Here is a 22802-nt window from a genome sequence, read left to right on the forward strand (position 1 = left end):
AGCATTTAGATGGTATTAGAGGGAGATAAACACTCCAAAGAGAGATTGCGCTCAACTACTCACTTTTCTCGACTCGATAATCTGATAAATGTCTCTTGGTTTTTTATAGACTTCGTGACAGTTCAAAAAAGCTTCCAGAAGGATATCGTATTTTCTCTGCTAATCGAGATATCTCTAAAATTCCAATAGTTTCGGGAATCTTAGCTTTTTTAGCCAAATTCTTCGCCAAGGCTATGGGGGGATCATTTAACTTGCATCCATACAGCAGTCATTAAAGTTCTGTAAAACCCTTTTCCTTATCATGAAATTACAGAGTATAAATATTACAGAAACGAAACGATATGCTTCCATCTTTATATTTGAATTTCTTTTGCCAAGCTATTAGGATTCAAAATTTTACATGACTTATCGATTGGAGACTCTATTTAATGCTAATACAACCTTTCTCCGTATGTTTAAATCTATACGAGATCAAACTACCTCTTCTACAAATGACATTTTCCTGATTTGTCCAGAAACAGGCAAAATTAATTATTTCTTAAGCCAATTTTGATTTAGTACAAAAAAATCATAGATATGAATTTTCATGGTTTCTGTTGTAGCATTTTCAGCTGGAGAAAACAGAGACATAGAAGAAAAATAATGTAAAATGTCTATACACAGAGGTGACAAAAGTCATGAGATAGCATTATGCAAATATACAGGTAGCAGCAATATCGCGTACAAAACGTTTAAATGAATTCTTGCTGCCCTTTCATTTGCATTCAAGTGATTCATGTGAAAAGGTTTCTGACTTGATTATTGCCGCACGATGGGAATGAACAGATTTTGAATGCGGAATGGTAGTTAGAACTAGACTCATAAGATATTCTATAGGCATTATCTGTGCCTACTTCCTTCATTGTTCCCAAAAGTAGACATTAAGATAGAGCCTACGACACATCCGAATGAAATGAAGGCACAAGAAGTAACTTAGGAAGGTTTAGATGGTCACTTACAGAACATGCATATAGTTACCATATGAAACATTTCCTTTGCTTACATTCATTTTGTCCGCTGTTACATGAAAAGGAGTCAGGCAGTGTCTATGACACATCTCAGTGAATAGTAGCTTCAGAAGATTTAAATAGCCATTTAAAGCGTTTTTTGTGTTTCACTTCAGTTAACTATGCTCACTATTAGCTTAAAAAGGAGGCTTTTAAACAGAGTCTAAGACACATCCCAATGAAATGATGACTTAAAAAGCATTAGTTCCATTAGGTTTAGATGGTCATTTGCAGAATATGCATATGTTTAATGAAATGGCATGGATGGCTGTGAACAGATTTGTGTGTTGGCTACATGACTTATGGATACTACGTAAAGCCAATATTGTGTAGGCACACAGCATTTTATATTGTTTTCTGTATTAATTCTTCTTGCAATCATTGTTTACAAAAAAGCTGTTTTACCATTTGTATTTGTGCAAATGTTTGAACATTATACGATGAAGAATTTTCAGCCTTTCAATCCTGCCTTCTCTCCAGGATGCTTATCTTTACTTGGACCAGAAATCTCAGAATATGGAATACGGTTTTTCAGAAGGCCAGATCACTCTCTGTCTCTGGGCAAACATTTACAGGTCGATTAGAAGACGCGGGATGGAGAGGAATGGATTTCGATTTTGGATTCCACCAGATCTGGCGGACGAGGACTGCGCAGTCAGGATTCTGCATCTGTGCTTTCCGCCGTCACTCGAAACGCTCTATTTGGCAAAAGAAGACGAAGAACAAGCAGGTGAGGTAATTTAAGTGATTCTTTTCATGTGATAAAAGTTTGTTTCGTTCCTCGCTCCTGTAGAATGAGGATCAAACATTATTCATTTTTTTATGTTTTTCTTGATTTCTATGTATTGTATTTTGTTTTTAATAACCTTTCATCCTTGATGAATGCCGTTTGTATCTCCACAAATTTTTGCTCCTGCAAACTCCTACCAATCGTTATACTTTTGGATAAATTGGGTTGGCGTTGTTGAAAAAAGGTTCATTTATTTAACATTATCATCATGCCGCAATCGTGTTGTTGCACATCGCCAAGAACAGCAGAGCTGTATATAGTCTGTGAAATTTTGCACCCTGAAGCAGTCCAATGGATTGTCAATACTATCCTTCCTGGAGAGGCCCATACAAATAAGAATGCGATCAGGTGAAGCCTCTTCCTTAAAACACTTGGGGTAGACTTCAAAGCGCTTAGAACCCACAGAATATTTTATTCTAAAGTGCCCATTGAGAAAGCGAGTGAGAGTAGTTTGATCTTGCCGACTATATTAAAAATAAAAATAAATATTGTACTGTAAACACATTCATTTTCTGAAGAGTATTAGAAAGCATTATAGTATACAAGACTTATTACTATTCATAAATTTAAATAATTTAAATTTATTATTAATTTATTTATTATAATTTTTATTAATGAGCTAAGCAAAATAAATTATCTAGAATAAGAGGTCAGTTCTTGTGTTTAAAGTGATTTATTTATTTTTTTAACTTTAATTTCTATCTATTACAAAAATTGGATCTATATGAAAAAAAGAACATTTAATTTTCCAATATAATACAAGAAATATACTTTAAAAATTTAAAATTTTGAAATATTATCTTTTAATTTTAAAATTTGCATTAGCTATTTAAAAATAAATGTTCCAAGTTAAAAAAAATTCTTATATTCATTTAAAAGACTTAAAATATTAAATAAAAAAAACTTAAATTCATGCATTTAAGTTAACACTTTTTCAAATAAATGTAGTTATTAACATATCTTCAGTATAAAAGTGCTTTTGTGTGCTTAGTTGTAAGTGATTAACTGAATTTTTAAGTTTTATTTTGCCATAATTCAGTACAAAATTTGAAAATTAAAAAATTGATTGTAACACTGTTCTGTTTAAAATATTTTATTGAAACCCCTTTTTTTTTCACATTAAAATTCTACAAATTAGGTACAAAAATAGTTTCATTAATCATTTGGTTCGTAATTATAAGCTACTATCATATAATTTTACAAACAAATACTCATCATTGAAAAGATCAATGGAGGTATTTAGTAAATTTTTGTATACATTTTGCCTTCCACATATAACTGTATTCTTCATCTTTTAATTTTTCACTAACACTTCATTTGTTCAATTTTAGATAAAATGACTGAAGAACAAATTAAATCAAATATATTAATTCAGGAACTCATTGAAGTTGTTCTAGAAGAGGTAATTTTTCTCTCTGATTTAATTAGGTAATTTTTAGGTAGGTAATTTTTTCTCTATTCTATTCTGAATACTAAATATATAGCCTCTCGTACAGTGCAAAAGGTCGTATGTCAAAAATTAACCCTTATCGTAGCAAGATTGTTTTTTTGAAGAAAAGCAAAAAAAAAAATGTATATAGGTAGCTTCTTTACGCCATAAAAAACATCAAAAAATAAATAACTAAATAAAATGACTAAGTTAAAAATTATTTTATAGTGATAGTATATTTTTATAAAGTTGTATGTATGGTATACTATACAAAATGAACATAAGGGCTAAATTTGGTTGCCATCTATTACATAATGCTCTTTCATATCATAAATGGATGCCAAGTCATTAGGACCATTATGCTCTGTAACACTGGTGATTTGGCGTCAAGTGGCAATACGGACGAAGGACAATTAATGGAGTTAGATTTAGATTTAACATGAACTTATGTATTATAAGCGATAATATGCCATATATGTTTTGACTTAATTTAGATAGTTGATTTTGAATGAAAATGTATGAATATGTATTGAATTTTTTTTTTAATTTGCAGATGCCAGATGAAGAAACTTTAAACGACAAAAATGGTAATACATTTCTTTGGTTTTTTTTTCCTTTCTTTTTTTGCCGGTTCTTGGAATTGCAATTCTATTTTAAGCTTTTAATATTCTATTTGCTTTAAAAATTGAATTTTTATAAAATATTCAATTTTTATATCATATTAAATGCCATTTATCTGATAAATTCCTATTTTATAATTTAATCATTGCAAAGCTCATTGACAATTTCTTCATTGTAGGATATCTTACATAAAAGATGTTTAAGGTATGGTATTTTACAAGCGAAAAAAAAAACCCGAAGGGAAATTCTAAAAGCGATTTAATAACTCATTTTTATATGGGATTTTTGATACATTTTATGTATTTAGCTGAATTAAAAAAAACCCCTTCTCAACTCAAAAACTTAATGAAACGGACCATGAATAAATTTGTCTCCCAAAACAGCAAAAGATTTGATATTAATTTTGAACAGAAAACTTATTTAAAATATTTTAAGAACAGAGAATCATTAATCCAAAGTAGTTAAAGCTATATTGCACCAAAAATAACACAAAAAATTTAAAACGATATAGGAGATACGTGGGCGTAAACAAGAGGCTTTTGAAATTTTAACTTCCATTTATTTCATCCCAACAGGAATAATTTGTAGAAGAAACAAACGATCATTAAAAAAAAAAAATGTGTCAGTCTACATCGCGACGCTAGTGCCAAAGAGACAAATTTTTCCCTTAGTGAGTTTACTATGAGATTTTGATAGAGATTTCTTTGACGCGTGTCGATTTAGGGAAGGGAATCTTAGATATCTTTAAAGAAATGTTGCAAGCATTAAGGATTATTTTTATTCCTTCTCTCGTAGCGTGAGAAAATGCTGAAATCATCAGTTTAATAAAAAGAGGGAATTGGATGAACCAATAAGAGAACATTTCAGAAAGAAGTCAATATGGATTAAATTAAGATAAAGCATTTAAATTAAGAAATTATTATTATATATATATAGCTCCGTTTAATTAATATCTATAAAACCAAATTCATAACTCATTGTTCCATCATAGATCTGTCGATTCGAGGTGATTAAAGCAAATCTAAGGTTAAAGTAAGAAATAGAAACCGAAAGATGATGAAAATTTTTTTTATATATGTAAACACTAATGAAATAAATTTAATTGCATACAATTTGTTTTCTATTCAAATTACGATACCCTTTGAAAAGTAACTACATTTTGATTTTTAATGTATAAACACATATAGTATTTGATAAGAGGATTTTTTTATTGGCAAAATATGTTATATTATTTAATATATATTACATAAATAGACATAAGTCTCGAAAATGAAGAGGAGAAAAATGTTGGTGGTAATACTGAAAACGAAGCATGTGAAAAAGGGAACCTCAATACCATGGAAAAGGTATTTTAACCTTAAGTCATATGAATCTTCTTTAATGAATGTTATAATATTCTAAATAGTGAAATTTGACTTCTCTTTTAATCTAATATCCTATATGAGAACTAGTTAAAATCGTTTTGTTTTCTTTTAGACTGAAGTCAATAAAATATTAGCAAGTGATACTTCAGATTATTAATAGCAATGAAGGCAAATCGTGAGACTTCACGATCACATAGCAAAATGATGCATATAGTCTAAACAAATAATCGCTCCTTGCTATTGAATTTATTATGTAGTCATCTGTCTGTTTACTTTTTCATATACGAAGTATATTCATCAGAATTCGAATTAGAGATTTTGATGAATCTGCAGGTGTCAGACTTCATTGAGCCTGAAAAACTAAGTGAGATATTATGTCTGTCTGTCTGTGAATGCGGCAATTTAAAAACGCTTTGATCTAGACGGGTGAAATTCGGTATATAATCTTAATGCCAAATTTGTAGATTTTTATCAAACTTTGAATGAAATGGTTCAAAGGAAATCTGCCTGTCCGGCTGTCAGAGTACGAGAAAATGTATTTTAACACAATACCTAAAGATCTAGATCAATAAATTGTAGTGCTTATTCTTAGTAAATTCTGAACCAAATCTGTCAAGGGGTTGACCAAGCATTGCAGTAATTTATGAAAGCAATAACTTAAATCTATGAAGCATGCTACCTTCTATACACAAACAATTGTAATTCTGTGCCAAATGTTGTCCTCAGTTATCGTAAAAAAAAGCATTCAAAATAATATTCGCAAGACAGATTCGATAAAAATTCAAGAATCTTGCCAAAAATCTATATCTTGTGACTGTCGTTCACCAATGCCATGCAGGGCATTCGTAGCTTTATCCAAGGTACACAATTTTACATGGGGGGGAGAGAAATAAGACGTTTTTCAGAATATACGCTAGAAAGGTTTGGAGAGGCCATTCCCTGGCTTCTGCTATTAACCAATTATCTGAACATTGGATTTTTTTCGTATCGGATATGATCCCATTTAATCAGTATAATTGAAACTCTATTGCAAGGTATTTTAAATGTTTTCATTATGAAATTGTCTGTTTCAAATTTACAACAATGGGATAAACTACATAAAAAATATGTATAGCATTTCGGAATATCAAGTGATTGCCTATAGATATAGTTATTTATCATTGTTATTATATCAAAATGCCATATATCAAAGATATATTTATTCATACAAGGGGTGTTCAAATGAAAAGGTACGAGAAGTCGTAACAACGTAACCGTTAACATATTTGCCTATGCCGCTATGGGAGACATCTAGGGATGCGATTGGAGTCTCCAGCGTAGATCGAAGCATGAGTCGGCGCCCGCATGCGCAGGTGAGAGCAGAGGCTCTTATAAACAGCGCCGTCCAATTGACGTGGCAGTCTATGTGAAGACAGGATGCTGTTCACTTTGCAAAATTTGACGATCCGAAGACTACGCAGGTTTATCAAGCACAAAAGACCAGGACTACTCACGGAGTGTGTGTTTCTGCTCCATGATAACGCGCTTCCATACGTCTCCAGGGTCATAGACGCGGAGCTGGCCGAGTTGAAGTGGGAGCAGCGCGACTGTCTGTTCTACAGCCCGGATATGTCGCTCTGCGATTTTTAAGTGTTTGGTTCTCTAAAAAACATCTGAAAGGGAAGCGCTTCAACTCGGACGGAGAACTCAAGGACGCTGTGAAGGACTGGGTCTAGTTACTGCCACAGGAATTCTGGGAACAAGGAATCCTCCAGCTCGTTAATCTATGAGATCGTTGTGCTCAGGCCTGTGGTGTGTACTTTGAAAAGTCTTCATTTATACCCACAGTGTCATTTCGTACCTTTTCATTTGAACACACCTTGTACAAAACATTTCAATAGTTTTGCTCCATTTGCTCTTAAATTGTTGCATGTGATTAGCTGGTCAAGAACAAGATGGCCACAAATCACTAATGGTTTCAAGTGTTACATCGAAATCTCTTTTACCATTGACATTTTGATATCACTGTGACCATCGCCATGAGTCCAAAAGAAGCCACACTTTAACTTCTTTCTTGAGAGCAATACATCATTCAACGCCAAAACTATTCATAAAAGAAATGCAGAAGAATCTTTATCTCCATAATTTGTCTACGTATTTTAGTTTTAAAAGAATGCATTCTACAAGATGGACTAGAACACAGTGGGGATCGAAATGGAAGTTAGGGTTCTTAATCAAATAGATAGGCTGTAAAACATTTATAATCTTTTTTGCCAACAGCTTAAGATAATACTTAAAAGAAATTAATTTTATTAATTTAATTTTGTTTGAAAAACTTATTTTTAGATTTTACCTTTTACAGAAATCTGATGCAAATGTTTCCTCAGAAAGTGCGGATATTCCTCCAGCAGGAGAACAGGAGACAGAAAATGTTGAGGAAAGTGACGAAAAAGATCAGTACAGCATAGATGTTACAGGCACAAGTGAGAACTGAAACGGAATTTTTTTTTATATCACTGCTTTTTTTTCATTATTGATTTGGATTAGGTGCACATAAAAACTTAAAAATATAACTATTTACATATGTAGCATTTTTACTTTCTCGTATATATAGTATAGAGGAAGTATAGTGATCTTTAAAAAATTCGAACTCGAGACTTCGTCGAATCTCTAAATTGTAGACCTCCTTGAGTTAGAAAAATACATTTTCAGAAAATGTCCTTTTGTCTGTCAGTGACAAAGATGATTAAAAAACACTTTGTGCTTGATGGTTGAAATGCGGTACACGGTCTTTAAAACAAATTAACAGATTTCTATCAAATTTTGAGTAAATTTCTGTTCAGAGGATGTCCGTCTGCCCAGCTACTCAAATATAAATTAACCCGATAATTACAAAACGAAGTGAACTAGATAGATAAAATTTGGTACACAAATTTAACATCTATGGTGTAGACACCTATCAAATTTTGTGCAAATACAACAAAGGGTCGACCATCTGTGATCTGTACTTTCAGAAATATGTTGTTTTTGTTGTTTCTTTTGGCACTTGCCACGGATAAGCCCACTGTTCAAAGACAGCCGATTTAAGCCTAAGGGGGAGCGCCTATTGTTTTTATCGTAGAGCCAACTTGGGCCAAGAGTACAACTTGACTACTCACACATCACTCATTCGCTTGCACAATCCCTTTTTACAGGAGGGCACATTCACACATCTCACAGATAGAACAACGGAAGAGCAACCATGCTCAAACAGGGACTCGAACCCGGGACACCCAGATCACGGGGAAGATGCTATACCTATACCAGGACGCCGGCTCAGAAACATGTAAATTCATTAATTAAAAAATGCAATGACTTAAGTATATCAAAATTGGTATGAGATTACAAGATTTTGAGATTACAAGTGCAGTTTCATGTCAAAATTTATTTCAATCTGTTGGGTCTAAACACAATGTCTAAACATGTCTAAAACACAAATTCGATTTTCGGATACTATTAACGCATTTCAGGGATTGATCGCCAAGGATCACAAGACAAATGCAGTAAAAATGGTAAATTCAAGCCAAAAGTCAATATTTTGTAACTATTGTACGCCAGTGCCATGTAAGACGTTTTCTGGCATGACACGTTTACTAGGGAGTATGAGAGAAAGTTTGGAGGCTATCACTCTCTCTGGTTTTATCACCGTAATTGAGATATAGTTTTATATCCAGAGTTGTTTTAATAAAATTGAGCGTCCTGGGCTACAATAATTTGGCCTCCAATCAGAACTGTGATAAGAAATTTGAGCACTTCTGATGCCATGAATGCACCAACTCAATGAATTAAATGAGGATTAAAAGAAGGTTAGTCAGCCATCTGGCTCCCCGACCCGTCACGAAGGCACACGGATTTAAACCATAAACCATAAAACTGAATGACTGGACCGCCGCAACAGCAACACTGGCGGGAATTGTGGCTGAGTCCTAAGGGCCATCACCGGCCACGGTACAATCCTCCCCGAAGGAAGTACGTCCCGTTATCGATGGGAGGAGTCGTATCCCTCCCCTATTAGTGTACCCTCCAGGGTGGCGAAATCCAAACATCATGCCGGAAGCATCTCTTCCTCATTTCGAGGTGCCTCCTCCGGGGGTTTATTGAAAGAAGGTAAAAAAAATCACCTGTATTCGGATTCATAACTTGCATTTTGGTATTATTGGTGCCTTTTCAAAATAGAATTTTTAAAACAAGTTGCCTCCAATTCTGATTATTTAAGGTTACATTGAAAGAAAAAAAAAGACATTTTTCTTTTCTATTTATTGAATTTCAAATAATCAATTACTCTAACCAATGCAGTACAAGGACTACAATACAATGCACTGTAATGATTTCAATAATCAATGTACTACTCTAATACATCAGCATACAAATAACTTTAATTAAATGCATAATTTAGAATTTTCTCACAAATTACTTCTACAAGAATATTTTTGAACAAATAAAAATAGTTCTGTAATATTACAAAATCTATGACTTTCTAGTTATAGCGGTAATTCTATTTTTATTTTTAAAATATTTAAAATAACAATTAAATGAAATTATTTAGATTCAAAAATTACATAGAATCAATATGGTAAATTTTTAAGTACCTATGAAACAATAGTGTTCCTGGGTTACAAACAAATTAGAAAATTAGTAATGTTGCCTTGTTTATATCATAAAAATGCCTTTAAAGTATTTAAAAAATATTGGTGAGCAGATTTTTAACTAAGCTCACTGTAATGAGTTTAGTTAAAACTCTTAAAAGAAAAAAAGGCAAAGAAAATAAAGTATAGTTACTCAAATTGCGAAAAATCATATCTTTTACATAGGACATTTCAATCTCCGGAATTTTGGCAACAAAATAGATGTTACTAGAAAACTTTGAGAATTTTAGCTTTTGAGTCAATAGGAACTGAGATACAACTGATTGATCCAGAACCTTTTCGCGCCGCCTCCCGCATACTATAAAAGATCGACAGTTTCAAGCTGCAATCAATCGCAGTTGGAGTCGTGAAACGAGTCGTCGAGAGGATAACGAAGCAACGGCGGAATACTCCAGAGTTGTGTGGAGCTGAACCGATTGCTGAACTGAGCTGTGTACCGAGTCCTGGCGTTTATTGCAGAAGCAGCATCGTGTCGTGTGTGGAGTAGCCAGTCGTGTAGCAGTGAGTCGGCAGTTGGATACAGCTACAGCTAGGAGACAGTGGAGATTTGCAGACGTTTGGAGAGGTTGTAGAGTGAAGCTACGGGAATTTAATCCTTCTGCTGAATTCTGTCTGGCCGCTTTGTGTGCCGTTGTTAATACTACCGATTACTACTTGTGGGATGCTTTCTGTTGTAGTGTGCTGCTCTGTTTTCGGCAGTGAATTTGTCGTCTTTGTATTAGTATTTTCGTATTTAATAAACGTCTTCGTTGTTGTTTTCCACTGAGGCTTGTTGATTGTGATTGTTTTCACACCATTCCCCATTACAAGCGAACCGGGTGAATTTACGAACAGTAGTAGTGGAATTATATATATATATATATATATATATATATATATATATATATATATATATATATATATATATATATATATATATATATATATATAATGACACTAACATGCAAAGTAAAATGTTTTTACTGATTTATAATTTATTTCAGAAAATTCTGAGGAATTGTCTATATTGTGGTGAAGAAAATGCGAATTAATTATATATAAGGATATGCTAATAAAAAAAAGCAATTGAAGAAATGTGATAATTTTATAAAGACATAAAAAATTCTATTTTTCAAATTCTTATTGCTAATTTTCGTAATGTATACGCATGGAATAAACTGCATGTATGTTGGCTTTTAGCATACACATAATTGTATTCCGTTATTGATCATAAAGGTGCATTCTTTTTAGGAAGTATTTTAACAAATAACTTCCTCTGAATTTTGTGTTAGCAAATGCAGCGAATAAAAAGTTGAACTCTATTCAGGTTTTTTAAACCCATTTTGCACATAACATGTACATAAATCTATGTTTATGTGGTAAATAAATAGTTCCCTATTTCTTTTGCAGTTCTTTTCTAAATCAAAGTAATAGATAAATAATTATATCGTAACACATTGGAAATACTGTTTTCTTTCTTTTATTGTTATTCTTTTAGCACCTTCAGAGCCAGAAAAGAAGTTTCTGAATCTAAACGAATATTTCCTGGTTGGAGGACTACTTCATTTTGATCTTCTGGAAGTACCAAAATTAACTTTTCGACAAAATGGCCTCACATATATTCATAGTAGGTGAATGATTTATTGAAAAAATTTGTTCGCTAATATTTAATGTTCTGTTTTATGTATACAAGCAGATAAGTAAATTAAAATGACAAAAGCAACATTAACACTGTTACATATTTGTAATATTATCTCCCTGTGCAGTAGCCTTATAGTAATGGAGATAGTTTTACAGATATTCTAATGGATGCCGAATGAAGACCCTCAGACTGCATGATAATTTGGCGACTTTAATGTTAAAAGTAACGGTTCTCGAAAGTACAGGAATTGAGGGGATATCTCTATTAGGGCTCGAAATCCCGGGATTGTTCTAAAAGATTCTTTGCTCTATCAGATATCCTATACAAATGGAAAGGCGAAAGCTATTGAAATCAGTCTGTAAATTTTTTCATTGGAAATTATAGCGCTGGGATTTTACTCTAAGCGTTTTTACTTTCTTCTCATATACGAAGTAATGAGACAACAAATGTTTACAGACAAAATAATGTAATCGTCGAAAAATTCAAACTCGAGATTATTACGAATCTTCAAGTTTCAGACAGGCCTGATCCTTAAAAATACATTTTTGGTATTATGTTTGCCCGTTTGTCTGGCAGTCTGCAACGAAGATAATTCAAAAACACTTTGAGCTTGACAGATGAAATTCGGTATATGGTATTTACAGCAAATTCACAGAATTTTTTCTAATTTTGAGCAAAATCCAATAAGAGGAAATTTGTCTGCCCGACTGTCCGAATATACGTTAATTCAATAACTACAAAACGAAAAGACCTAGACGGATAAAATTCGGTACACAGATTTAACATCAATAGTGTAAACTTCTATCAAATTTTGGGGCAAGTCCAGCAAGGAGCTGACCGCGTGTTCGTTGTACTTTAAGAAGCCTGTAAATGAGATAATTATAAATAAAAGACTTAAATATATCAAATTTGGTATGTGATTTTGTAACTACAATTGTAATTCTGTGTCAAATTTTGGTTTCAATCAGGTGGAAAAATTGCGTCTAAAACGCAAATTGATTTTCGAATAATATCAAACGCTTGCTTGCGTTTAATCGACAAAAAATACTTCAAGGACTACGATGGATTTAGTAAAAGTACTAAATTCAAAACGAAAATTAATATTTCGTAACTATTTTAGGCAATGCCATGCAAGGTGTTCTCTGTCTTAGCTAAAATCCGCAATTTTTTTTCGGGAAATGGAGGATAACATTTTTATTAGAGGGTATGCGAGAGAATTTTAGGAGACTACAACCGTTGATTGCTGCTGTCGTTGTTTGATAAAGATTTGTTGGCTAATAGTGTATCGTTGATTGCGAAAATATTGTCAGCTGTCTTTTCATGCTTTCTTATCCATTACCGAACATTAACGTTATCCGTTATCGAACTTGTTGGATTTCTCATCGTACGCCCACAAGATGGATTTTCTATAATAATATACCAGACAAAAAAACCAGCAAAATTTAGTTCAAGTATAAGAGGTTTGGAGTACTCTAGACGAGGGATGCGAGGCTTTAGTAACTGGAATGACTGAGGAAAATTATAAATAAAATATGTGGACATTGATTTTTCCAAAAAGAAAGCATTCCATTACTTAACCGACGAGATTACAGAACTTACAAATGCTGTTCACACATTTAGGATGAAGACCAACATGCTTTTAAAATTACAGTGTAATAACTCGTAATCATCGTATATTATCGAATCAGTACCCAAAAAAAAAAATTAGAATCAGAGATAGGTCCAAAGAAAAATTATGAACTAAAGCCCTAATAAATGAAAATAAAAGTTTTTTTTTTCAGTGTTAGTTAGGAATAAAGAGCAAAGATATCAGAGAAAATTATTTCTTATTTACACAGAATTTTAGAACGAAATGAAAATATTATCTTAGTCGAAATATTCCAAATTAGTAATTTTACTATAGGTCATCATAGAAATATGTTATTTTAATTAAGAACTCAGTATTAATCTTCAGAGCAAAAATTAAATTTAGTACTATTTCTTCTCTCTCATAAGTATTTTTCTGCGTGTTCAGGAATATAGAAAATAGATTTAATAATCTTATGACTGATAAAAAGGTGTGATAAGAGGTTCCATTAGTATTATCCTAACCGACACAGTCATAGCCTAACTGACCAATCTTTTGGCTACAATTGAGTTCAGTCAAAATTCAGGTTTTCAAATAATAATCTGAATTTTTTTCTTCAAACATTTCAATTTTGGATACATCATTATCTGCTAGTACAAACCCGCTGAACAATCGAATGCAAAATTTACCGTACTAATAATAGTTACAATTAAACTTTCACAGATCCCCTTTTCCACACTTCCAACTCCTTATGCGTGTCCAATGTATATTCAGTATTTATGTTGCTTCAAACTAGAGTTAAGATTATTTTAAATTAAGAGTATCACATTCCGAATAAAATTTATTTAGCCGAATGTTAAATTAATTTTTAATATTTATTGAAAATGATGTTTATTTTTGTAGACATTCGACTAACACGAAGATTAACTGCAACAAATCTGGCAGTCCAATCATTATTTCAAAACACGCACGCACACACACACACACACACACACAAAACACCCCAAAACGGAATTGAGTTGCACTAAAATACAGATCTTTGCAGTACAGGCTATTAACAGATATTAACAGGGATTCTGACAGGGTATTAACAAAATAAGTTAAAGAAATCTAATATGCTCGCTGTCTGTAATCCCATTACTTCATTACGCAAATTACTGTAAAGTTAGAGAAATTCAAACTGATTTGAGTAAGTTTTTAGTCTTCATTTGGCGATCAACTTGTTTACACAGAATACTGACTTTTCTAGTTGTTAAATTGTTAATACGGAATATATTTATCAAAATTTTACCATGTTATTTAATGAAACGTGAATTAAATGGAATCAGTCAACAACAAACTACTTCCCTGGGAAATTAAAATATGGGCTAATCTTAACATACTGTTGCCAAATTAGAATTATTTTAGAACGACATCTCTTCAAATGCAATCTAGACATTTTTTTTAATTATTATTATTATTGTTCTAAAAGCAATTCTAAAAGTTGTTCGTTATCATTTCTGTTAATCAACCAAGTTACTTATTCAAGTTATGTCGAATTTTTAGACAATTGGTAGGAAACCTTAGATTAATTTTAAGTTTTACAAAAATGTGCATTTATTACTGTTAAATGTAATTCAATTATTTCATAGAATTCTTAGTTATTTCAGAAAATAATTGATTATAATTTATCATTGCATAAAATTTTTAATTATTTTATACAATGGCTTATCAAATTGTATGAAATGGTGATTTCATGCTTTAACAATAGTTACAGAGATTACCTGTCTGACGACTATATCTAGCGCAGGATTCTGGTTGACAATATCAACTTGATTTCTTTTACATCTCATTCCCTCTGATTAAGTGTTTACAGTGGTACGAACCATTTTCCAAGCAATTCAAATGAAATTTTGCAGATCCATCAATTAGTTAAGCAAATCATTGAATAAAGTAAAACTGTAAAACAACTTCAATGAATTAGTTGAACTCTCTACAATGGTTTATTTACATTTAGTTGTTGCCATTCAACAGTGGATAAATGACCGATTTTTGTGTCACGTATATATATATATATATATATATATATATATATATATATATATATATATATATATATATATATATATATATATATATATATATATATATCTGTGTAATTGAAATAATATATATATATATATATATATATATTATTTCAATTACACAGATAATTTCAAAATAAATCATATCATGACATTTCTGAGAAAGTGGGTGTCGTAGAAATAAAAGTGGATTCCAATTTATTCATCTCTCGACTTGCATCTAAATCTCATCAGTATAGTTCTTTCTCCCTCAATTTTGTTAATTCCGGTTTGGAAAATGTTTCAGAATATAACTACACATGCTTGCTTTGAATTACCAAAATAAAAAGATTTCTTGTTATGATTTTCAATATTTTATAAATGGAGATTTCGACACCAGTTAAATCAACAAAAATCACTTATTGATGAAAATAAGCAGTACAAGAATTAAACAAAAATTCTTCAAAAGAAAAATCTGAAAGAAGATTTAAGAATACGTTTGCGTTCATAATTAATTTAAGTGGAAAGATCAAATTAATTACATTAAAAAAAAGAGAGAACTCCCTAGGATTAACGTATTAGACATTCTACATTCCATTAGTTGGAATTTTTTTTTCTTCTCAGCTAACACGCTTTGGTAAATACATTCAATTCTTCAAACAAATAACAATGTGTGGAAACTTGATAAGAAGTAAGATTTTGGAAGATAAAAGTTAATTTAGAACAAGTACAAAATCTTACAAAGATATCAAGAATACAAAATTAAATCTTAATATCGTAGAAATATTGTGATTCAAACCCAGTCGTTAAAGTGATTAGTGTGACAGAGAATCGGTGATTTTTAAGCAAATAATTTTTAATGGAGAGAGTGGCATTTTCAACAAATGGTAGACCATAAATGGCAATTGTAAGTGATTAGAAACTAACGAACATCTAGGCAATAATGTTTAGCAATAATAGACATAATAGTATCGCTGTTTTAGGCTATTATTTGTATGGACCGTCCTGCTTCCATCAAAGCTGAACGAAGAAAATTCTTAAGGAAATGCATATTCCTTAAGGAAATGCATATAAGGAAATGCATAATAAGGATTCTTAAGGAAATGCATATTCTTAAGGAAGATATTCTCACGACTGCCATGCCTGTGGAAGCCATAAATGCACTATACAAAATTTCCATCATGGAACGCATCAGACTCTTGTTGTTTCCATCACCTGAGGGGGTGTAGATTTTCCCGCGAAATGTTGCTAAATATTAAGACACCAAAGACTAATGGATAGATGGACGATAGCATATGTATCCTTTAACTGCGCCATTGGTCAGATTCTAATGATCACTGGTGCCCAAGTACCATCTCGATCAATTTATATCACCGACTATGAGAACAAAACTTCAGAGTTATTACAAGGTAGATAATTGTCATAACATGTTGTCCTATTATTTCAGCTACTTCATTATCACAATGACCCCCCCCCCTGCTACCACATTAATCTAAGTAAAAAATAACTTGCTTGTGTAAGTTTTTTTGCTTTGAAAGTCATTAAACATATTTTTAAATGCAGTAACCGTATTCACGAACAGAGTAAACGGTTCACTCATTCTCCGTACAAAATCTTTAGAAAATTAAATTCAGTACTTCATTGACTAGTATTGTATTCAATGGCCACTAGTTAATGCATAATAGTATATAGTCAATCTATAGTATTCAATGATTCCTTTATTGACCTCAATTCTTTAATGAAATGAGAAGAGAAGAAAATGATAATGCGTAGAAGGAAATCATTAGCTTTAAATCATTAATTACAAATGCGTGTTTATGTTAAAAAGCGATAAGATTGAATAAATTCATTATTAAAATTATTTTAAATCAATAAACACAATGTGAAAAGCAGAATTACTTTTTAAGCAGATACTGACGGATTGTTTATCTTTCGAAGGAGAAGAACCGAAGTTAAGGCGGATGAGATATGAACCCGAGCCATTCTACTTGATTCCTACAACGTCTGAAAATCTGGGTTCAGAAAAAGATGTTAAAATAGAGAAGTCTCTGGAAACACATGAAGAGGAACCTGCAGATACAGATTCAGATTCAGCTTCAGTTTCCGGTTCTGAAGAAGGAGTTCAAACACCCACCGAAAACAGAAAGAATATCGTAGGATTGCATATGCCGTAATTAGAATTCATATACATAGTTTAATGTTTTACAAAAATTCAGTTTACTTTTATGATCGCATGTTTGTTTTTTTGATGATAAAGATGTTGTTTTGGTTTGAGGTTTTTGAAGCCACAAAATGCATGGGCAGAAAATTGGCAATTTATCGCTTTTGAAACATTAATTTTTCGCTTTTAGGGTTATTAGAAAATGATAAAGACAGCTGTGACATTGGAGGATTTCAAAAAAAATTCAACTAGCGTTATTCCAAACCAATTTAAATCAGATTTTTGCAATATATATATATGAACGTTGTTCTGCCATACAAATTATTTTTAGTGAATATTTTGGTTGTTAATTAAAAAATAACGAATGTATTGTAAGTGTGTGGGAATGGGATCTATGACAGAAAGAGGAATGGAGCGCTCTAGACGATAATCGCCGATAAAAACAAAAACACAAAAAACACTAACCATTCATTTTCTGAATACAATGTATTTCATTAACGTAACGAATATATATATTGTTTCATCTCTTAAAAGTTAAACGTAAAGTGAAAAACTAATATATTTTTTATCATAAAGTATAAAAATGAAATAAAGAAAATCAATATTCATTTCGAAGAGCAATTGAGTGTACGATTTTTTTTGTCAGTCCGTCTTTAGCCAACACAAATAAGCTCGATGGTTTGCCCACGCGAGAAAATGCCACGTATAATTGTCCGTGGGAAAAACATGGTGTGCCCAAATCTAAACCGCAAACAGACATCGTTTGGCCTTGCGGCTTATTGATTGTTACTGCGAATGCCAATCTTATAGGAAATTGAACGCGTTTGAATTCAATTGACGCTTCTGTGAGAATCACCGGGATTCGTAGCAGCAAAACATTTTCGGTTCGGAATTTGCATTTCAAAATGGTCTCTTCGAAAACGTTTTTCATCAATTTTTTTAATGACCAGTCGTGTGCCATTGCACAGCCATGGTGGGTTCAAATTCCGTAGTAAAATAAGCGGAGAGATAACTTTCAGTCGTAGAAGGTGTGGTGACATACCTGGAAAACACAGTGAGTTCAAAAACTCTGTTGGATAATTTACAGTTTCATTAGCATCGCAAACTGTATCGATCGATTTGTATGATACCAAGTCGCCTGGCAACGACTGCTGTATCCTGAAGTTAAAATCGTCTATGTCCACATTTTTTGCTACCAAAATGGCTCTTTCTGCCAGCCACGCATGATTTATGTATTGTGTGCGTACATCGGGAAATATGCAGTCAATGAGAGCATTTTGTGAATCAACGATTCTGAAGAAGTTAGTGGGCAATTTTATGCATCCAGTATTTTCATTGACAGTAATTTTTCCATCGCCGGGTGGACGTTTTATAACATATGTTGTATAACATATAAATCATTTCGCTCTGTTTGAAATACCAACGACGGGTTAATAATTTGGATATAGTTCATACAAAAATACTGAAATTGTGATTAAAAAATGGGAGGGTGAAAATTTGGGGTTATAGGTATTTTTTGATGCCGAACAAAAAAAAATGCTAGATAGGGATACCCTAATTACCTAGCGTTATGAAATATACTTTACGACCTATTCTCATACCCACCGAATACAAATAAAAGATTTCATAAAAATCGGCCGAGTCGTTTCAGAGGAGTATGAAGACAAACACCGTGACACGAGATTTTTATATAATAGATATGTATGGTTTTGAGATAAAATTTCGGAGCTCAAACTATTTTATGATTGAAAAAAAGCCATCGTTTTCTAAATATCGACTCATGCATAATCTGATAGTTATACGATTGTTTCAAACTGGTTTAAACTGGTTTAAACTGGTTAATGGCTTAAATTAATTACGACAAACAATGACTTAACAATGTTCCCACATAATAATATGAAATTTGTGACAATAATATTTTTACTGAATTTCGAAATATTTTTGTTCTTCCGTCTGAAAAACGTATAACTGAACTGAAGAAAGCTCAAAGTTTTATTTTGTGCATTCATCAAGATTTCCATTTATTACACGATAAACATTGCATCGGGAGTTTATTTCTTGTTACAGATGAAGTTACTAGTTCCTGGTTATTAAAAAAAAACACTGCATTGATGACTACCATGAATTAATCGGATTCGCAGATGTGGTTGTTTGTCTCCTTTCTCTATCCAGCCTTTATCCAAGAAATATTAACTTCATCAAAATTCTTGAACTCATACTCCCCATCAAACACGCCTTTTTTCATTGTATTATTTATAGTTTTTGTGTTTTATTTTGTATACAGTATATAAAATTTAACGTTTTTTTTTCACATCTTAATAAATTTTTCCACGTATCCATTCAACTGACAGGGAATCCGAGACATTCCAAATTTGGGGATATTATGCGGTGAAAAGAACAAAAAAGATCTTGTTGAGCAGGCATTGATGGCTATATTTCCTAGGACTATATTCGAAAGCAGTTTGAACGAATAGAACATTTTCATCTGATATGCGAGGATAACCATTGCTTTTCTTTTTGTCTGTGTAACAATCTTCTTCGAATTTCTTGCACCATTTTTAAATTCACTTAAGACGAGGTGTCTTTTTCTTACAATGCAATCTGTACTGCAACGATATATCCACTCTTTACATAAGGCAACGTAGAAAACAATTTTTCCTCAAGCGTCAACATTCATTCATGATCCAACTATGTAGCTACTTTACCGTGGTTATTAGAATGAAATAAATAAAAATTTGAATTTTCCTTTGCCCGGTGATGTATTATATATATTTTTATAAATTGCCCTTTAGTAGAATTAAATGTTTTAAGTCATCTTTTACTTTTTAACTTACCCCAGTACATTAAAATTATGTTCAGAAGTATCAAACTAGATATTGTGACACATCGCTCAGTTTTCTCCATACTGTCGGCATGACTTGCTACTAACTGCAGTAATGCAGGCGTTGAAAATTGAAAGAATTTAAGTTAATATTACTAACCGCCTTTGGCGACCAGTTTCCTAGCCTAAATTATTGGGTTTTTATGCTTTTATTTATTAATATGGGATGCAAATTTTTAAAATGTATTTCACCTTGTAATTTGATGCTACTAAAATACATTAATTCAATGAAAGTAATTTACTGTAAATTACAAAGTTGTGTATTACGAAATAAAAATGAGAGTTAAATTTTTACTATTCATTTAAGGATTGGTAAAAGCACATGCTTGAATGTTTGAGGGGGAGTTTGAATTCCATCCATTTCATTTCATTTATATCCATTCATCCATTCCATTTAAAACATTACTTCAGATATAATTAAAAATTCTATTAAAGTTAAATTAAAAAATATATGAAAATGAAATTCATATAATAAAAAAGACATTTCTTTTAGTCTTAAGATTTTGCAAACAGTATTTTTATAAGAATGTTTTAAAAGATATGAGTATCAATTTCCGTATGCAAATCATAACGATTATTGTTAGATTTAAGAATAATATACGGGTGCCAAAATTGGAACATTTTGGAACGATTTCAAGCCAAATAAAATCGTGACAATTTTTATTGCAATTTTAAAAGCCTTTTATTATCATTTCTGATATACACTCAAGATTGCAGACTTTTAGAGAGTTTTTGGACGATTGGAACGATTTTGATGTGCTTGAGGAGAAACCGTACATTAAGCTTGCCATCTGGCAAAGGTTAAGCCTAAATTTATGCTCGATTGAACTATTTTGTTAAGCCTATTTCTTGATTTTTTTTTTTTATATATCTTCTGTCCTCTGACTGAATGTCCTCTTGGTGACTTGGTGAACTATCTCCAAAATACATCTAATAATATTTTGTAGTTCCATTAATTTATTAATTAGCTTAGCGAAGCATTTGATTCAGTACAGTAATAAAATGTTCAATGAATGAAGCAATCTGAAATTCGTATGATGTTATGTTTATATTTGACTGCTGCCATTCGACAATTAGTAATAAGCTCGATTTCAGTGCCACATACGTTAGCGTTTTATATGTATATAGATATTTATTTGAAATTTATACTTTCAATGTTGTTCTTTATGTTCGGTCAAGGTAAGAGGACTATTTTTTATGTCCATCCAGATTACCGAAAAATGTTATCTTCATGCATGTTCCGCAACCTGCTCTTTTCAGTTCTGAGGAGAATGCTTTCTCGGCCGACGATATCGCATTGGTGGATTATGATGAAGGTGAGTTTTAATTAAATATCGCGAATGAAAGTGTTGTATTTCAAAAATCAAAAGGTTTTGACTGGTCATAATACATTTAATTTACAGAAATAATCAAAAATATTCATAAAGTTATTGAAGATATTGTAAATATGTTTTTGTGGTATTCTTCAGAAGGTATGATGCGATAATCCTTTTACTTTTTATCTTCTGCCACGCTTTCCTGCAATAATAACGTGCTGAAATATAAGAATCAAAGGCTAAATCCCACAATTAAAATGAATAATCATCCATCACTAGCCGAAAAACCATATCTAGTGAAGTAATGTAATGGAGACGAAGAAATCTCGGTTTTAATAAATATGACCAGGTATTGGGGGAAAGGCCAGTATTATTTCCAACATGCTGCTAGCAGTATGTAAGTATGTAAGTATGATAAGTAAGTATGTAAGTATGATAAGTAGAACTTTATCGAATACAATATTTAATTAATTATTTGTTAATTACTATCGACAGAATACAACATTTTTCAATTTCCTAAATCTAATATACATTGAGATTAATACATAAAAATAATATAATATATAACTGAAAGATATATAGATATATAGAACTGAAAGTTCCTCAAAATGTATTAAGCAGAATCAATATTATTTTCTGTTTTTAAAAGTTAAACTTTTCCCGAAAGCAAAAAAGAAAAAATTAAAGTAAATTTAAAAAATTAGCATATTTATATCATTATGAGAGTATATTCGTAGCTTTAATGACGGGGTAAGAATGATAAGTATAGATGTGTGTTTGCACATTCTGTAGATTTTTTTAAAAAAAACTTAACGTTCGATAAAAAATAAAAACTATTATTAATGAAAATAGTTAAGTTACCAATTAAATATTTACACCTTTACAATGAATGCATAAACCTAATTATTTTTTATAATTTCTGTTATTACTGTTAGAAAGCAAAACGTTGTCACTTTTAATTCATTACCAGAATTATGGCAGAAAAAGCAGTTTTTTTTTCTCAGAAATACATTTATAAATGAAAAAAAATGATGGATGGGCAGTGACGAGATATCATACTGATGTAAATATAATTTTCTTGGTTTTAAAGTTTACTTGAATAATATATTTTACTTTATTTTATGTATAATATTACATCATTTTCCAATATAAAAATTCAAATATTTTTTCCAGTATTCCAAAACTAAACTTTCACCACACAAATGACATGCACCAAAAAAGCACAAGCTAATCCAGTATCTCGACTTAAGCTATGGAGAATTTATATTATTACAAGCAGAAAATACTTTAGAATTACACA

General features: G+C 31.6%; 1 protein-coding gene across 1 annotated transcript in view; it reads left to right on the top strand.

Annotated features, from left to right (window-relative positions):
* Positions 1 to 22802, top strand: part of LOC129968298 (dynein axonemal intermediate chain 7-like) — a 51776-nt gene that overhangs the window by 14074 nt on the left and 14900 nt on the right. The window contains exons 7-13 of the mRNA XM_056082154.1: positions 1527 to 1781; positions 3819 to 3852; positions 5141 to 5232; positions 7592 to 7712; positions 11392 to 11520; positions 17083 to 17314; positions 21447 to 21502. Coding sequence (XP_055938129.1) covers positions 1527 to 1781; positions 3819 to 3852; positions 5141 to 5232; positions 7592 to 7712; positions 11392 to 11520; positions 17083 to 17314; positions 21447 to 21502 — 919 coding nt within the window. The remainder of the gene's footprint in view (positions 1 to 1526; positions 1782 to 3818; positions 3853 to 5140; positions 5233 to 7591; positions 7713 to 11391; positions 11521 to 17082; positions 17315 to 21446; positions 21503 to 22802) is intronic.

This window comes from Argiope bruennichi, chromosome 5 (assembly GCF_947563725.1).
Source record: "Argiope bruennichi chromosome 5, qqArgBrue1.1, whole genome shotgun sequence".
NCBI classification, from domain to species: domain Eukaryota; kingdom Metazoa; phylum Arthropoda; class Arachnida; order Araneae; family Araneidae; genus Argiope; species Argiope bruennichi.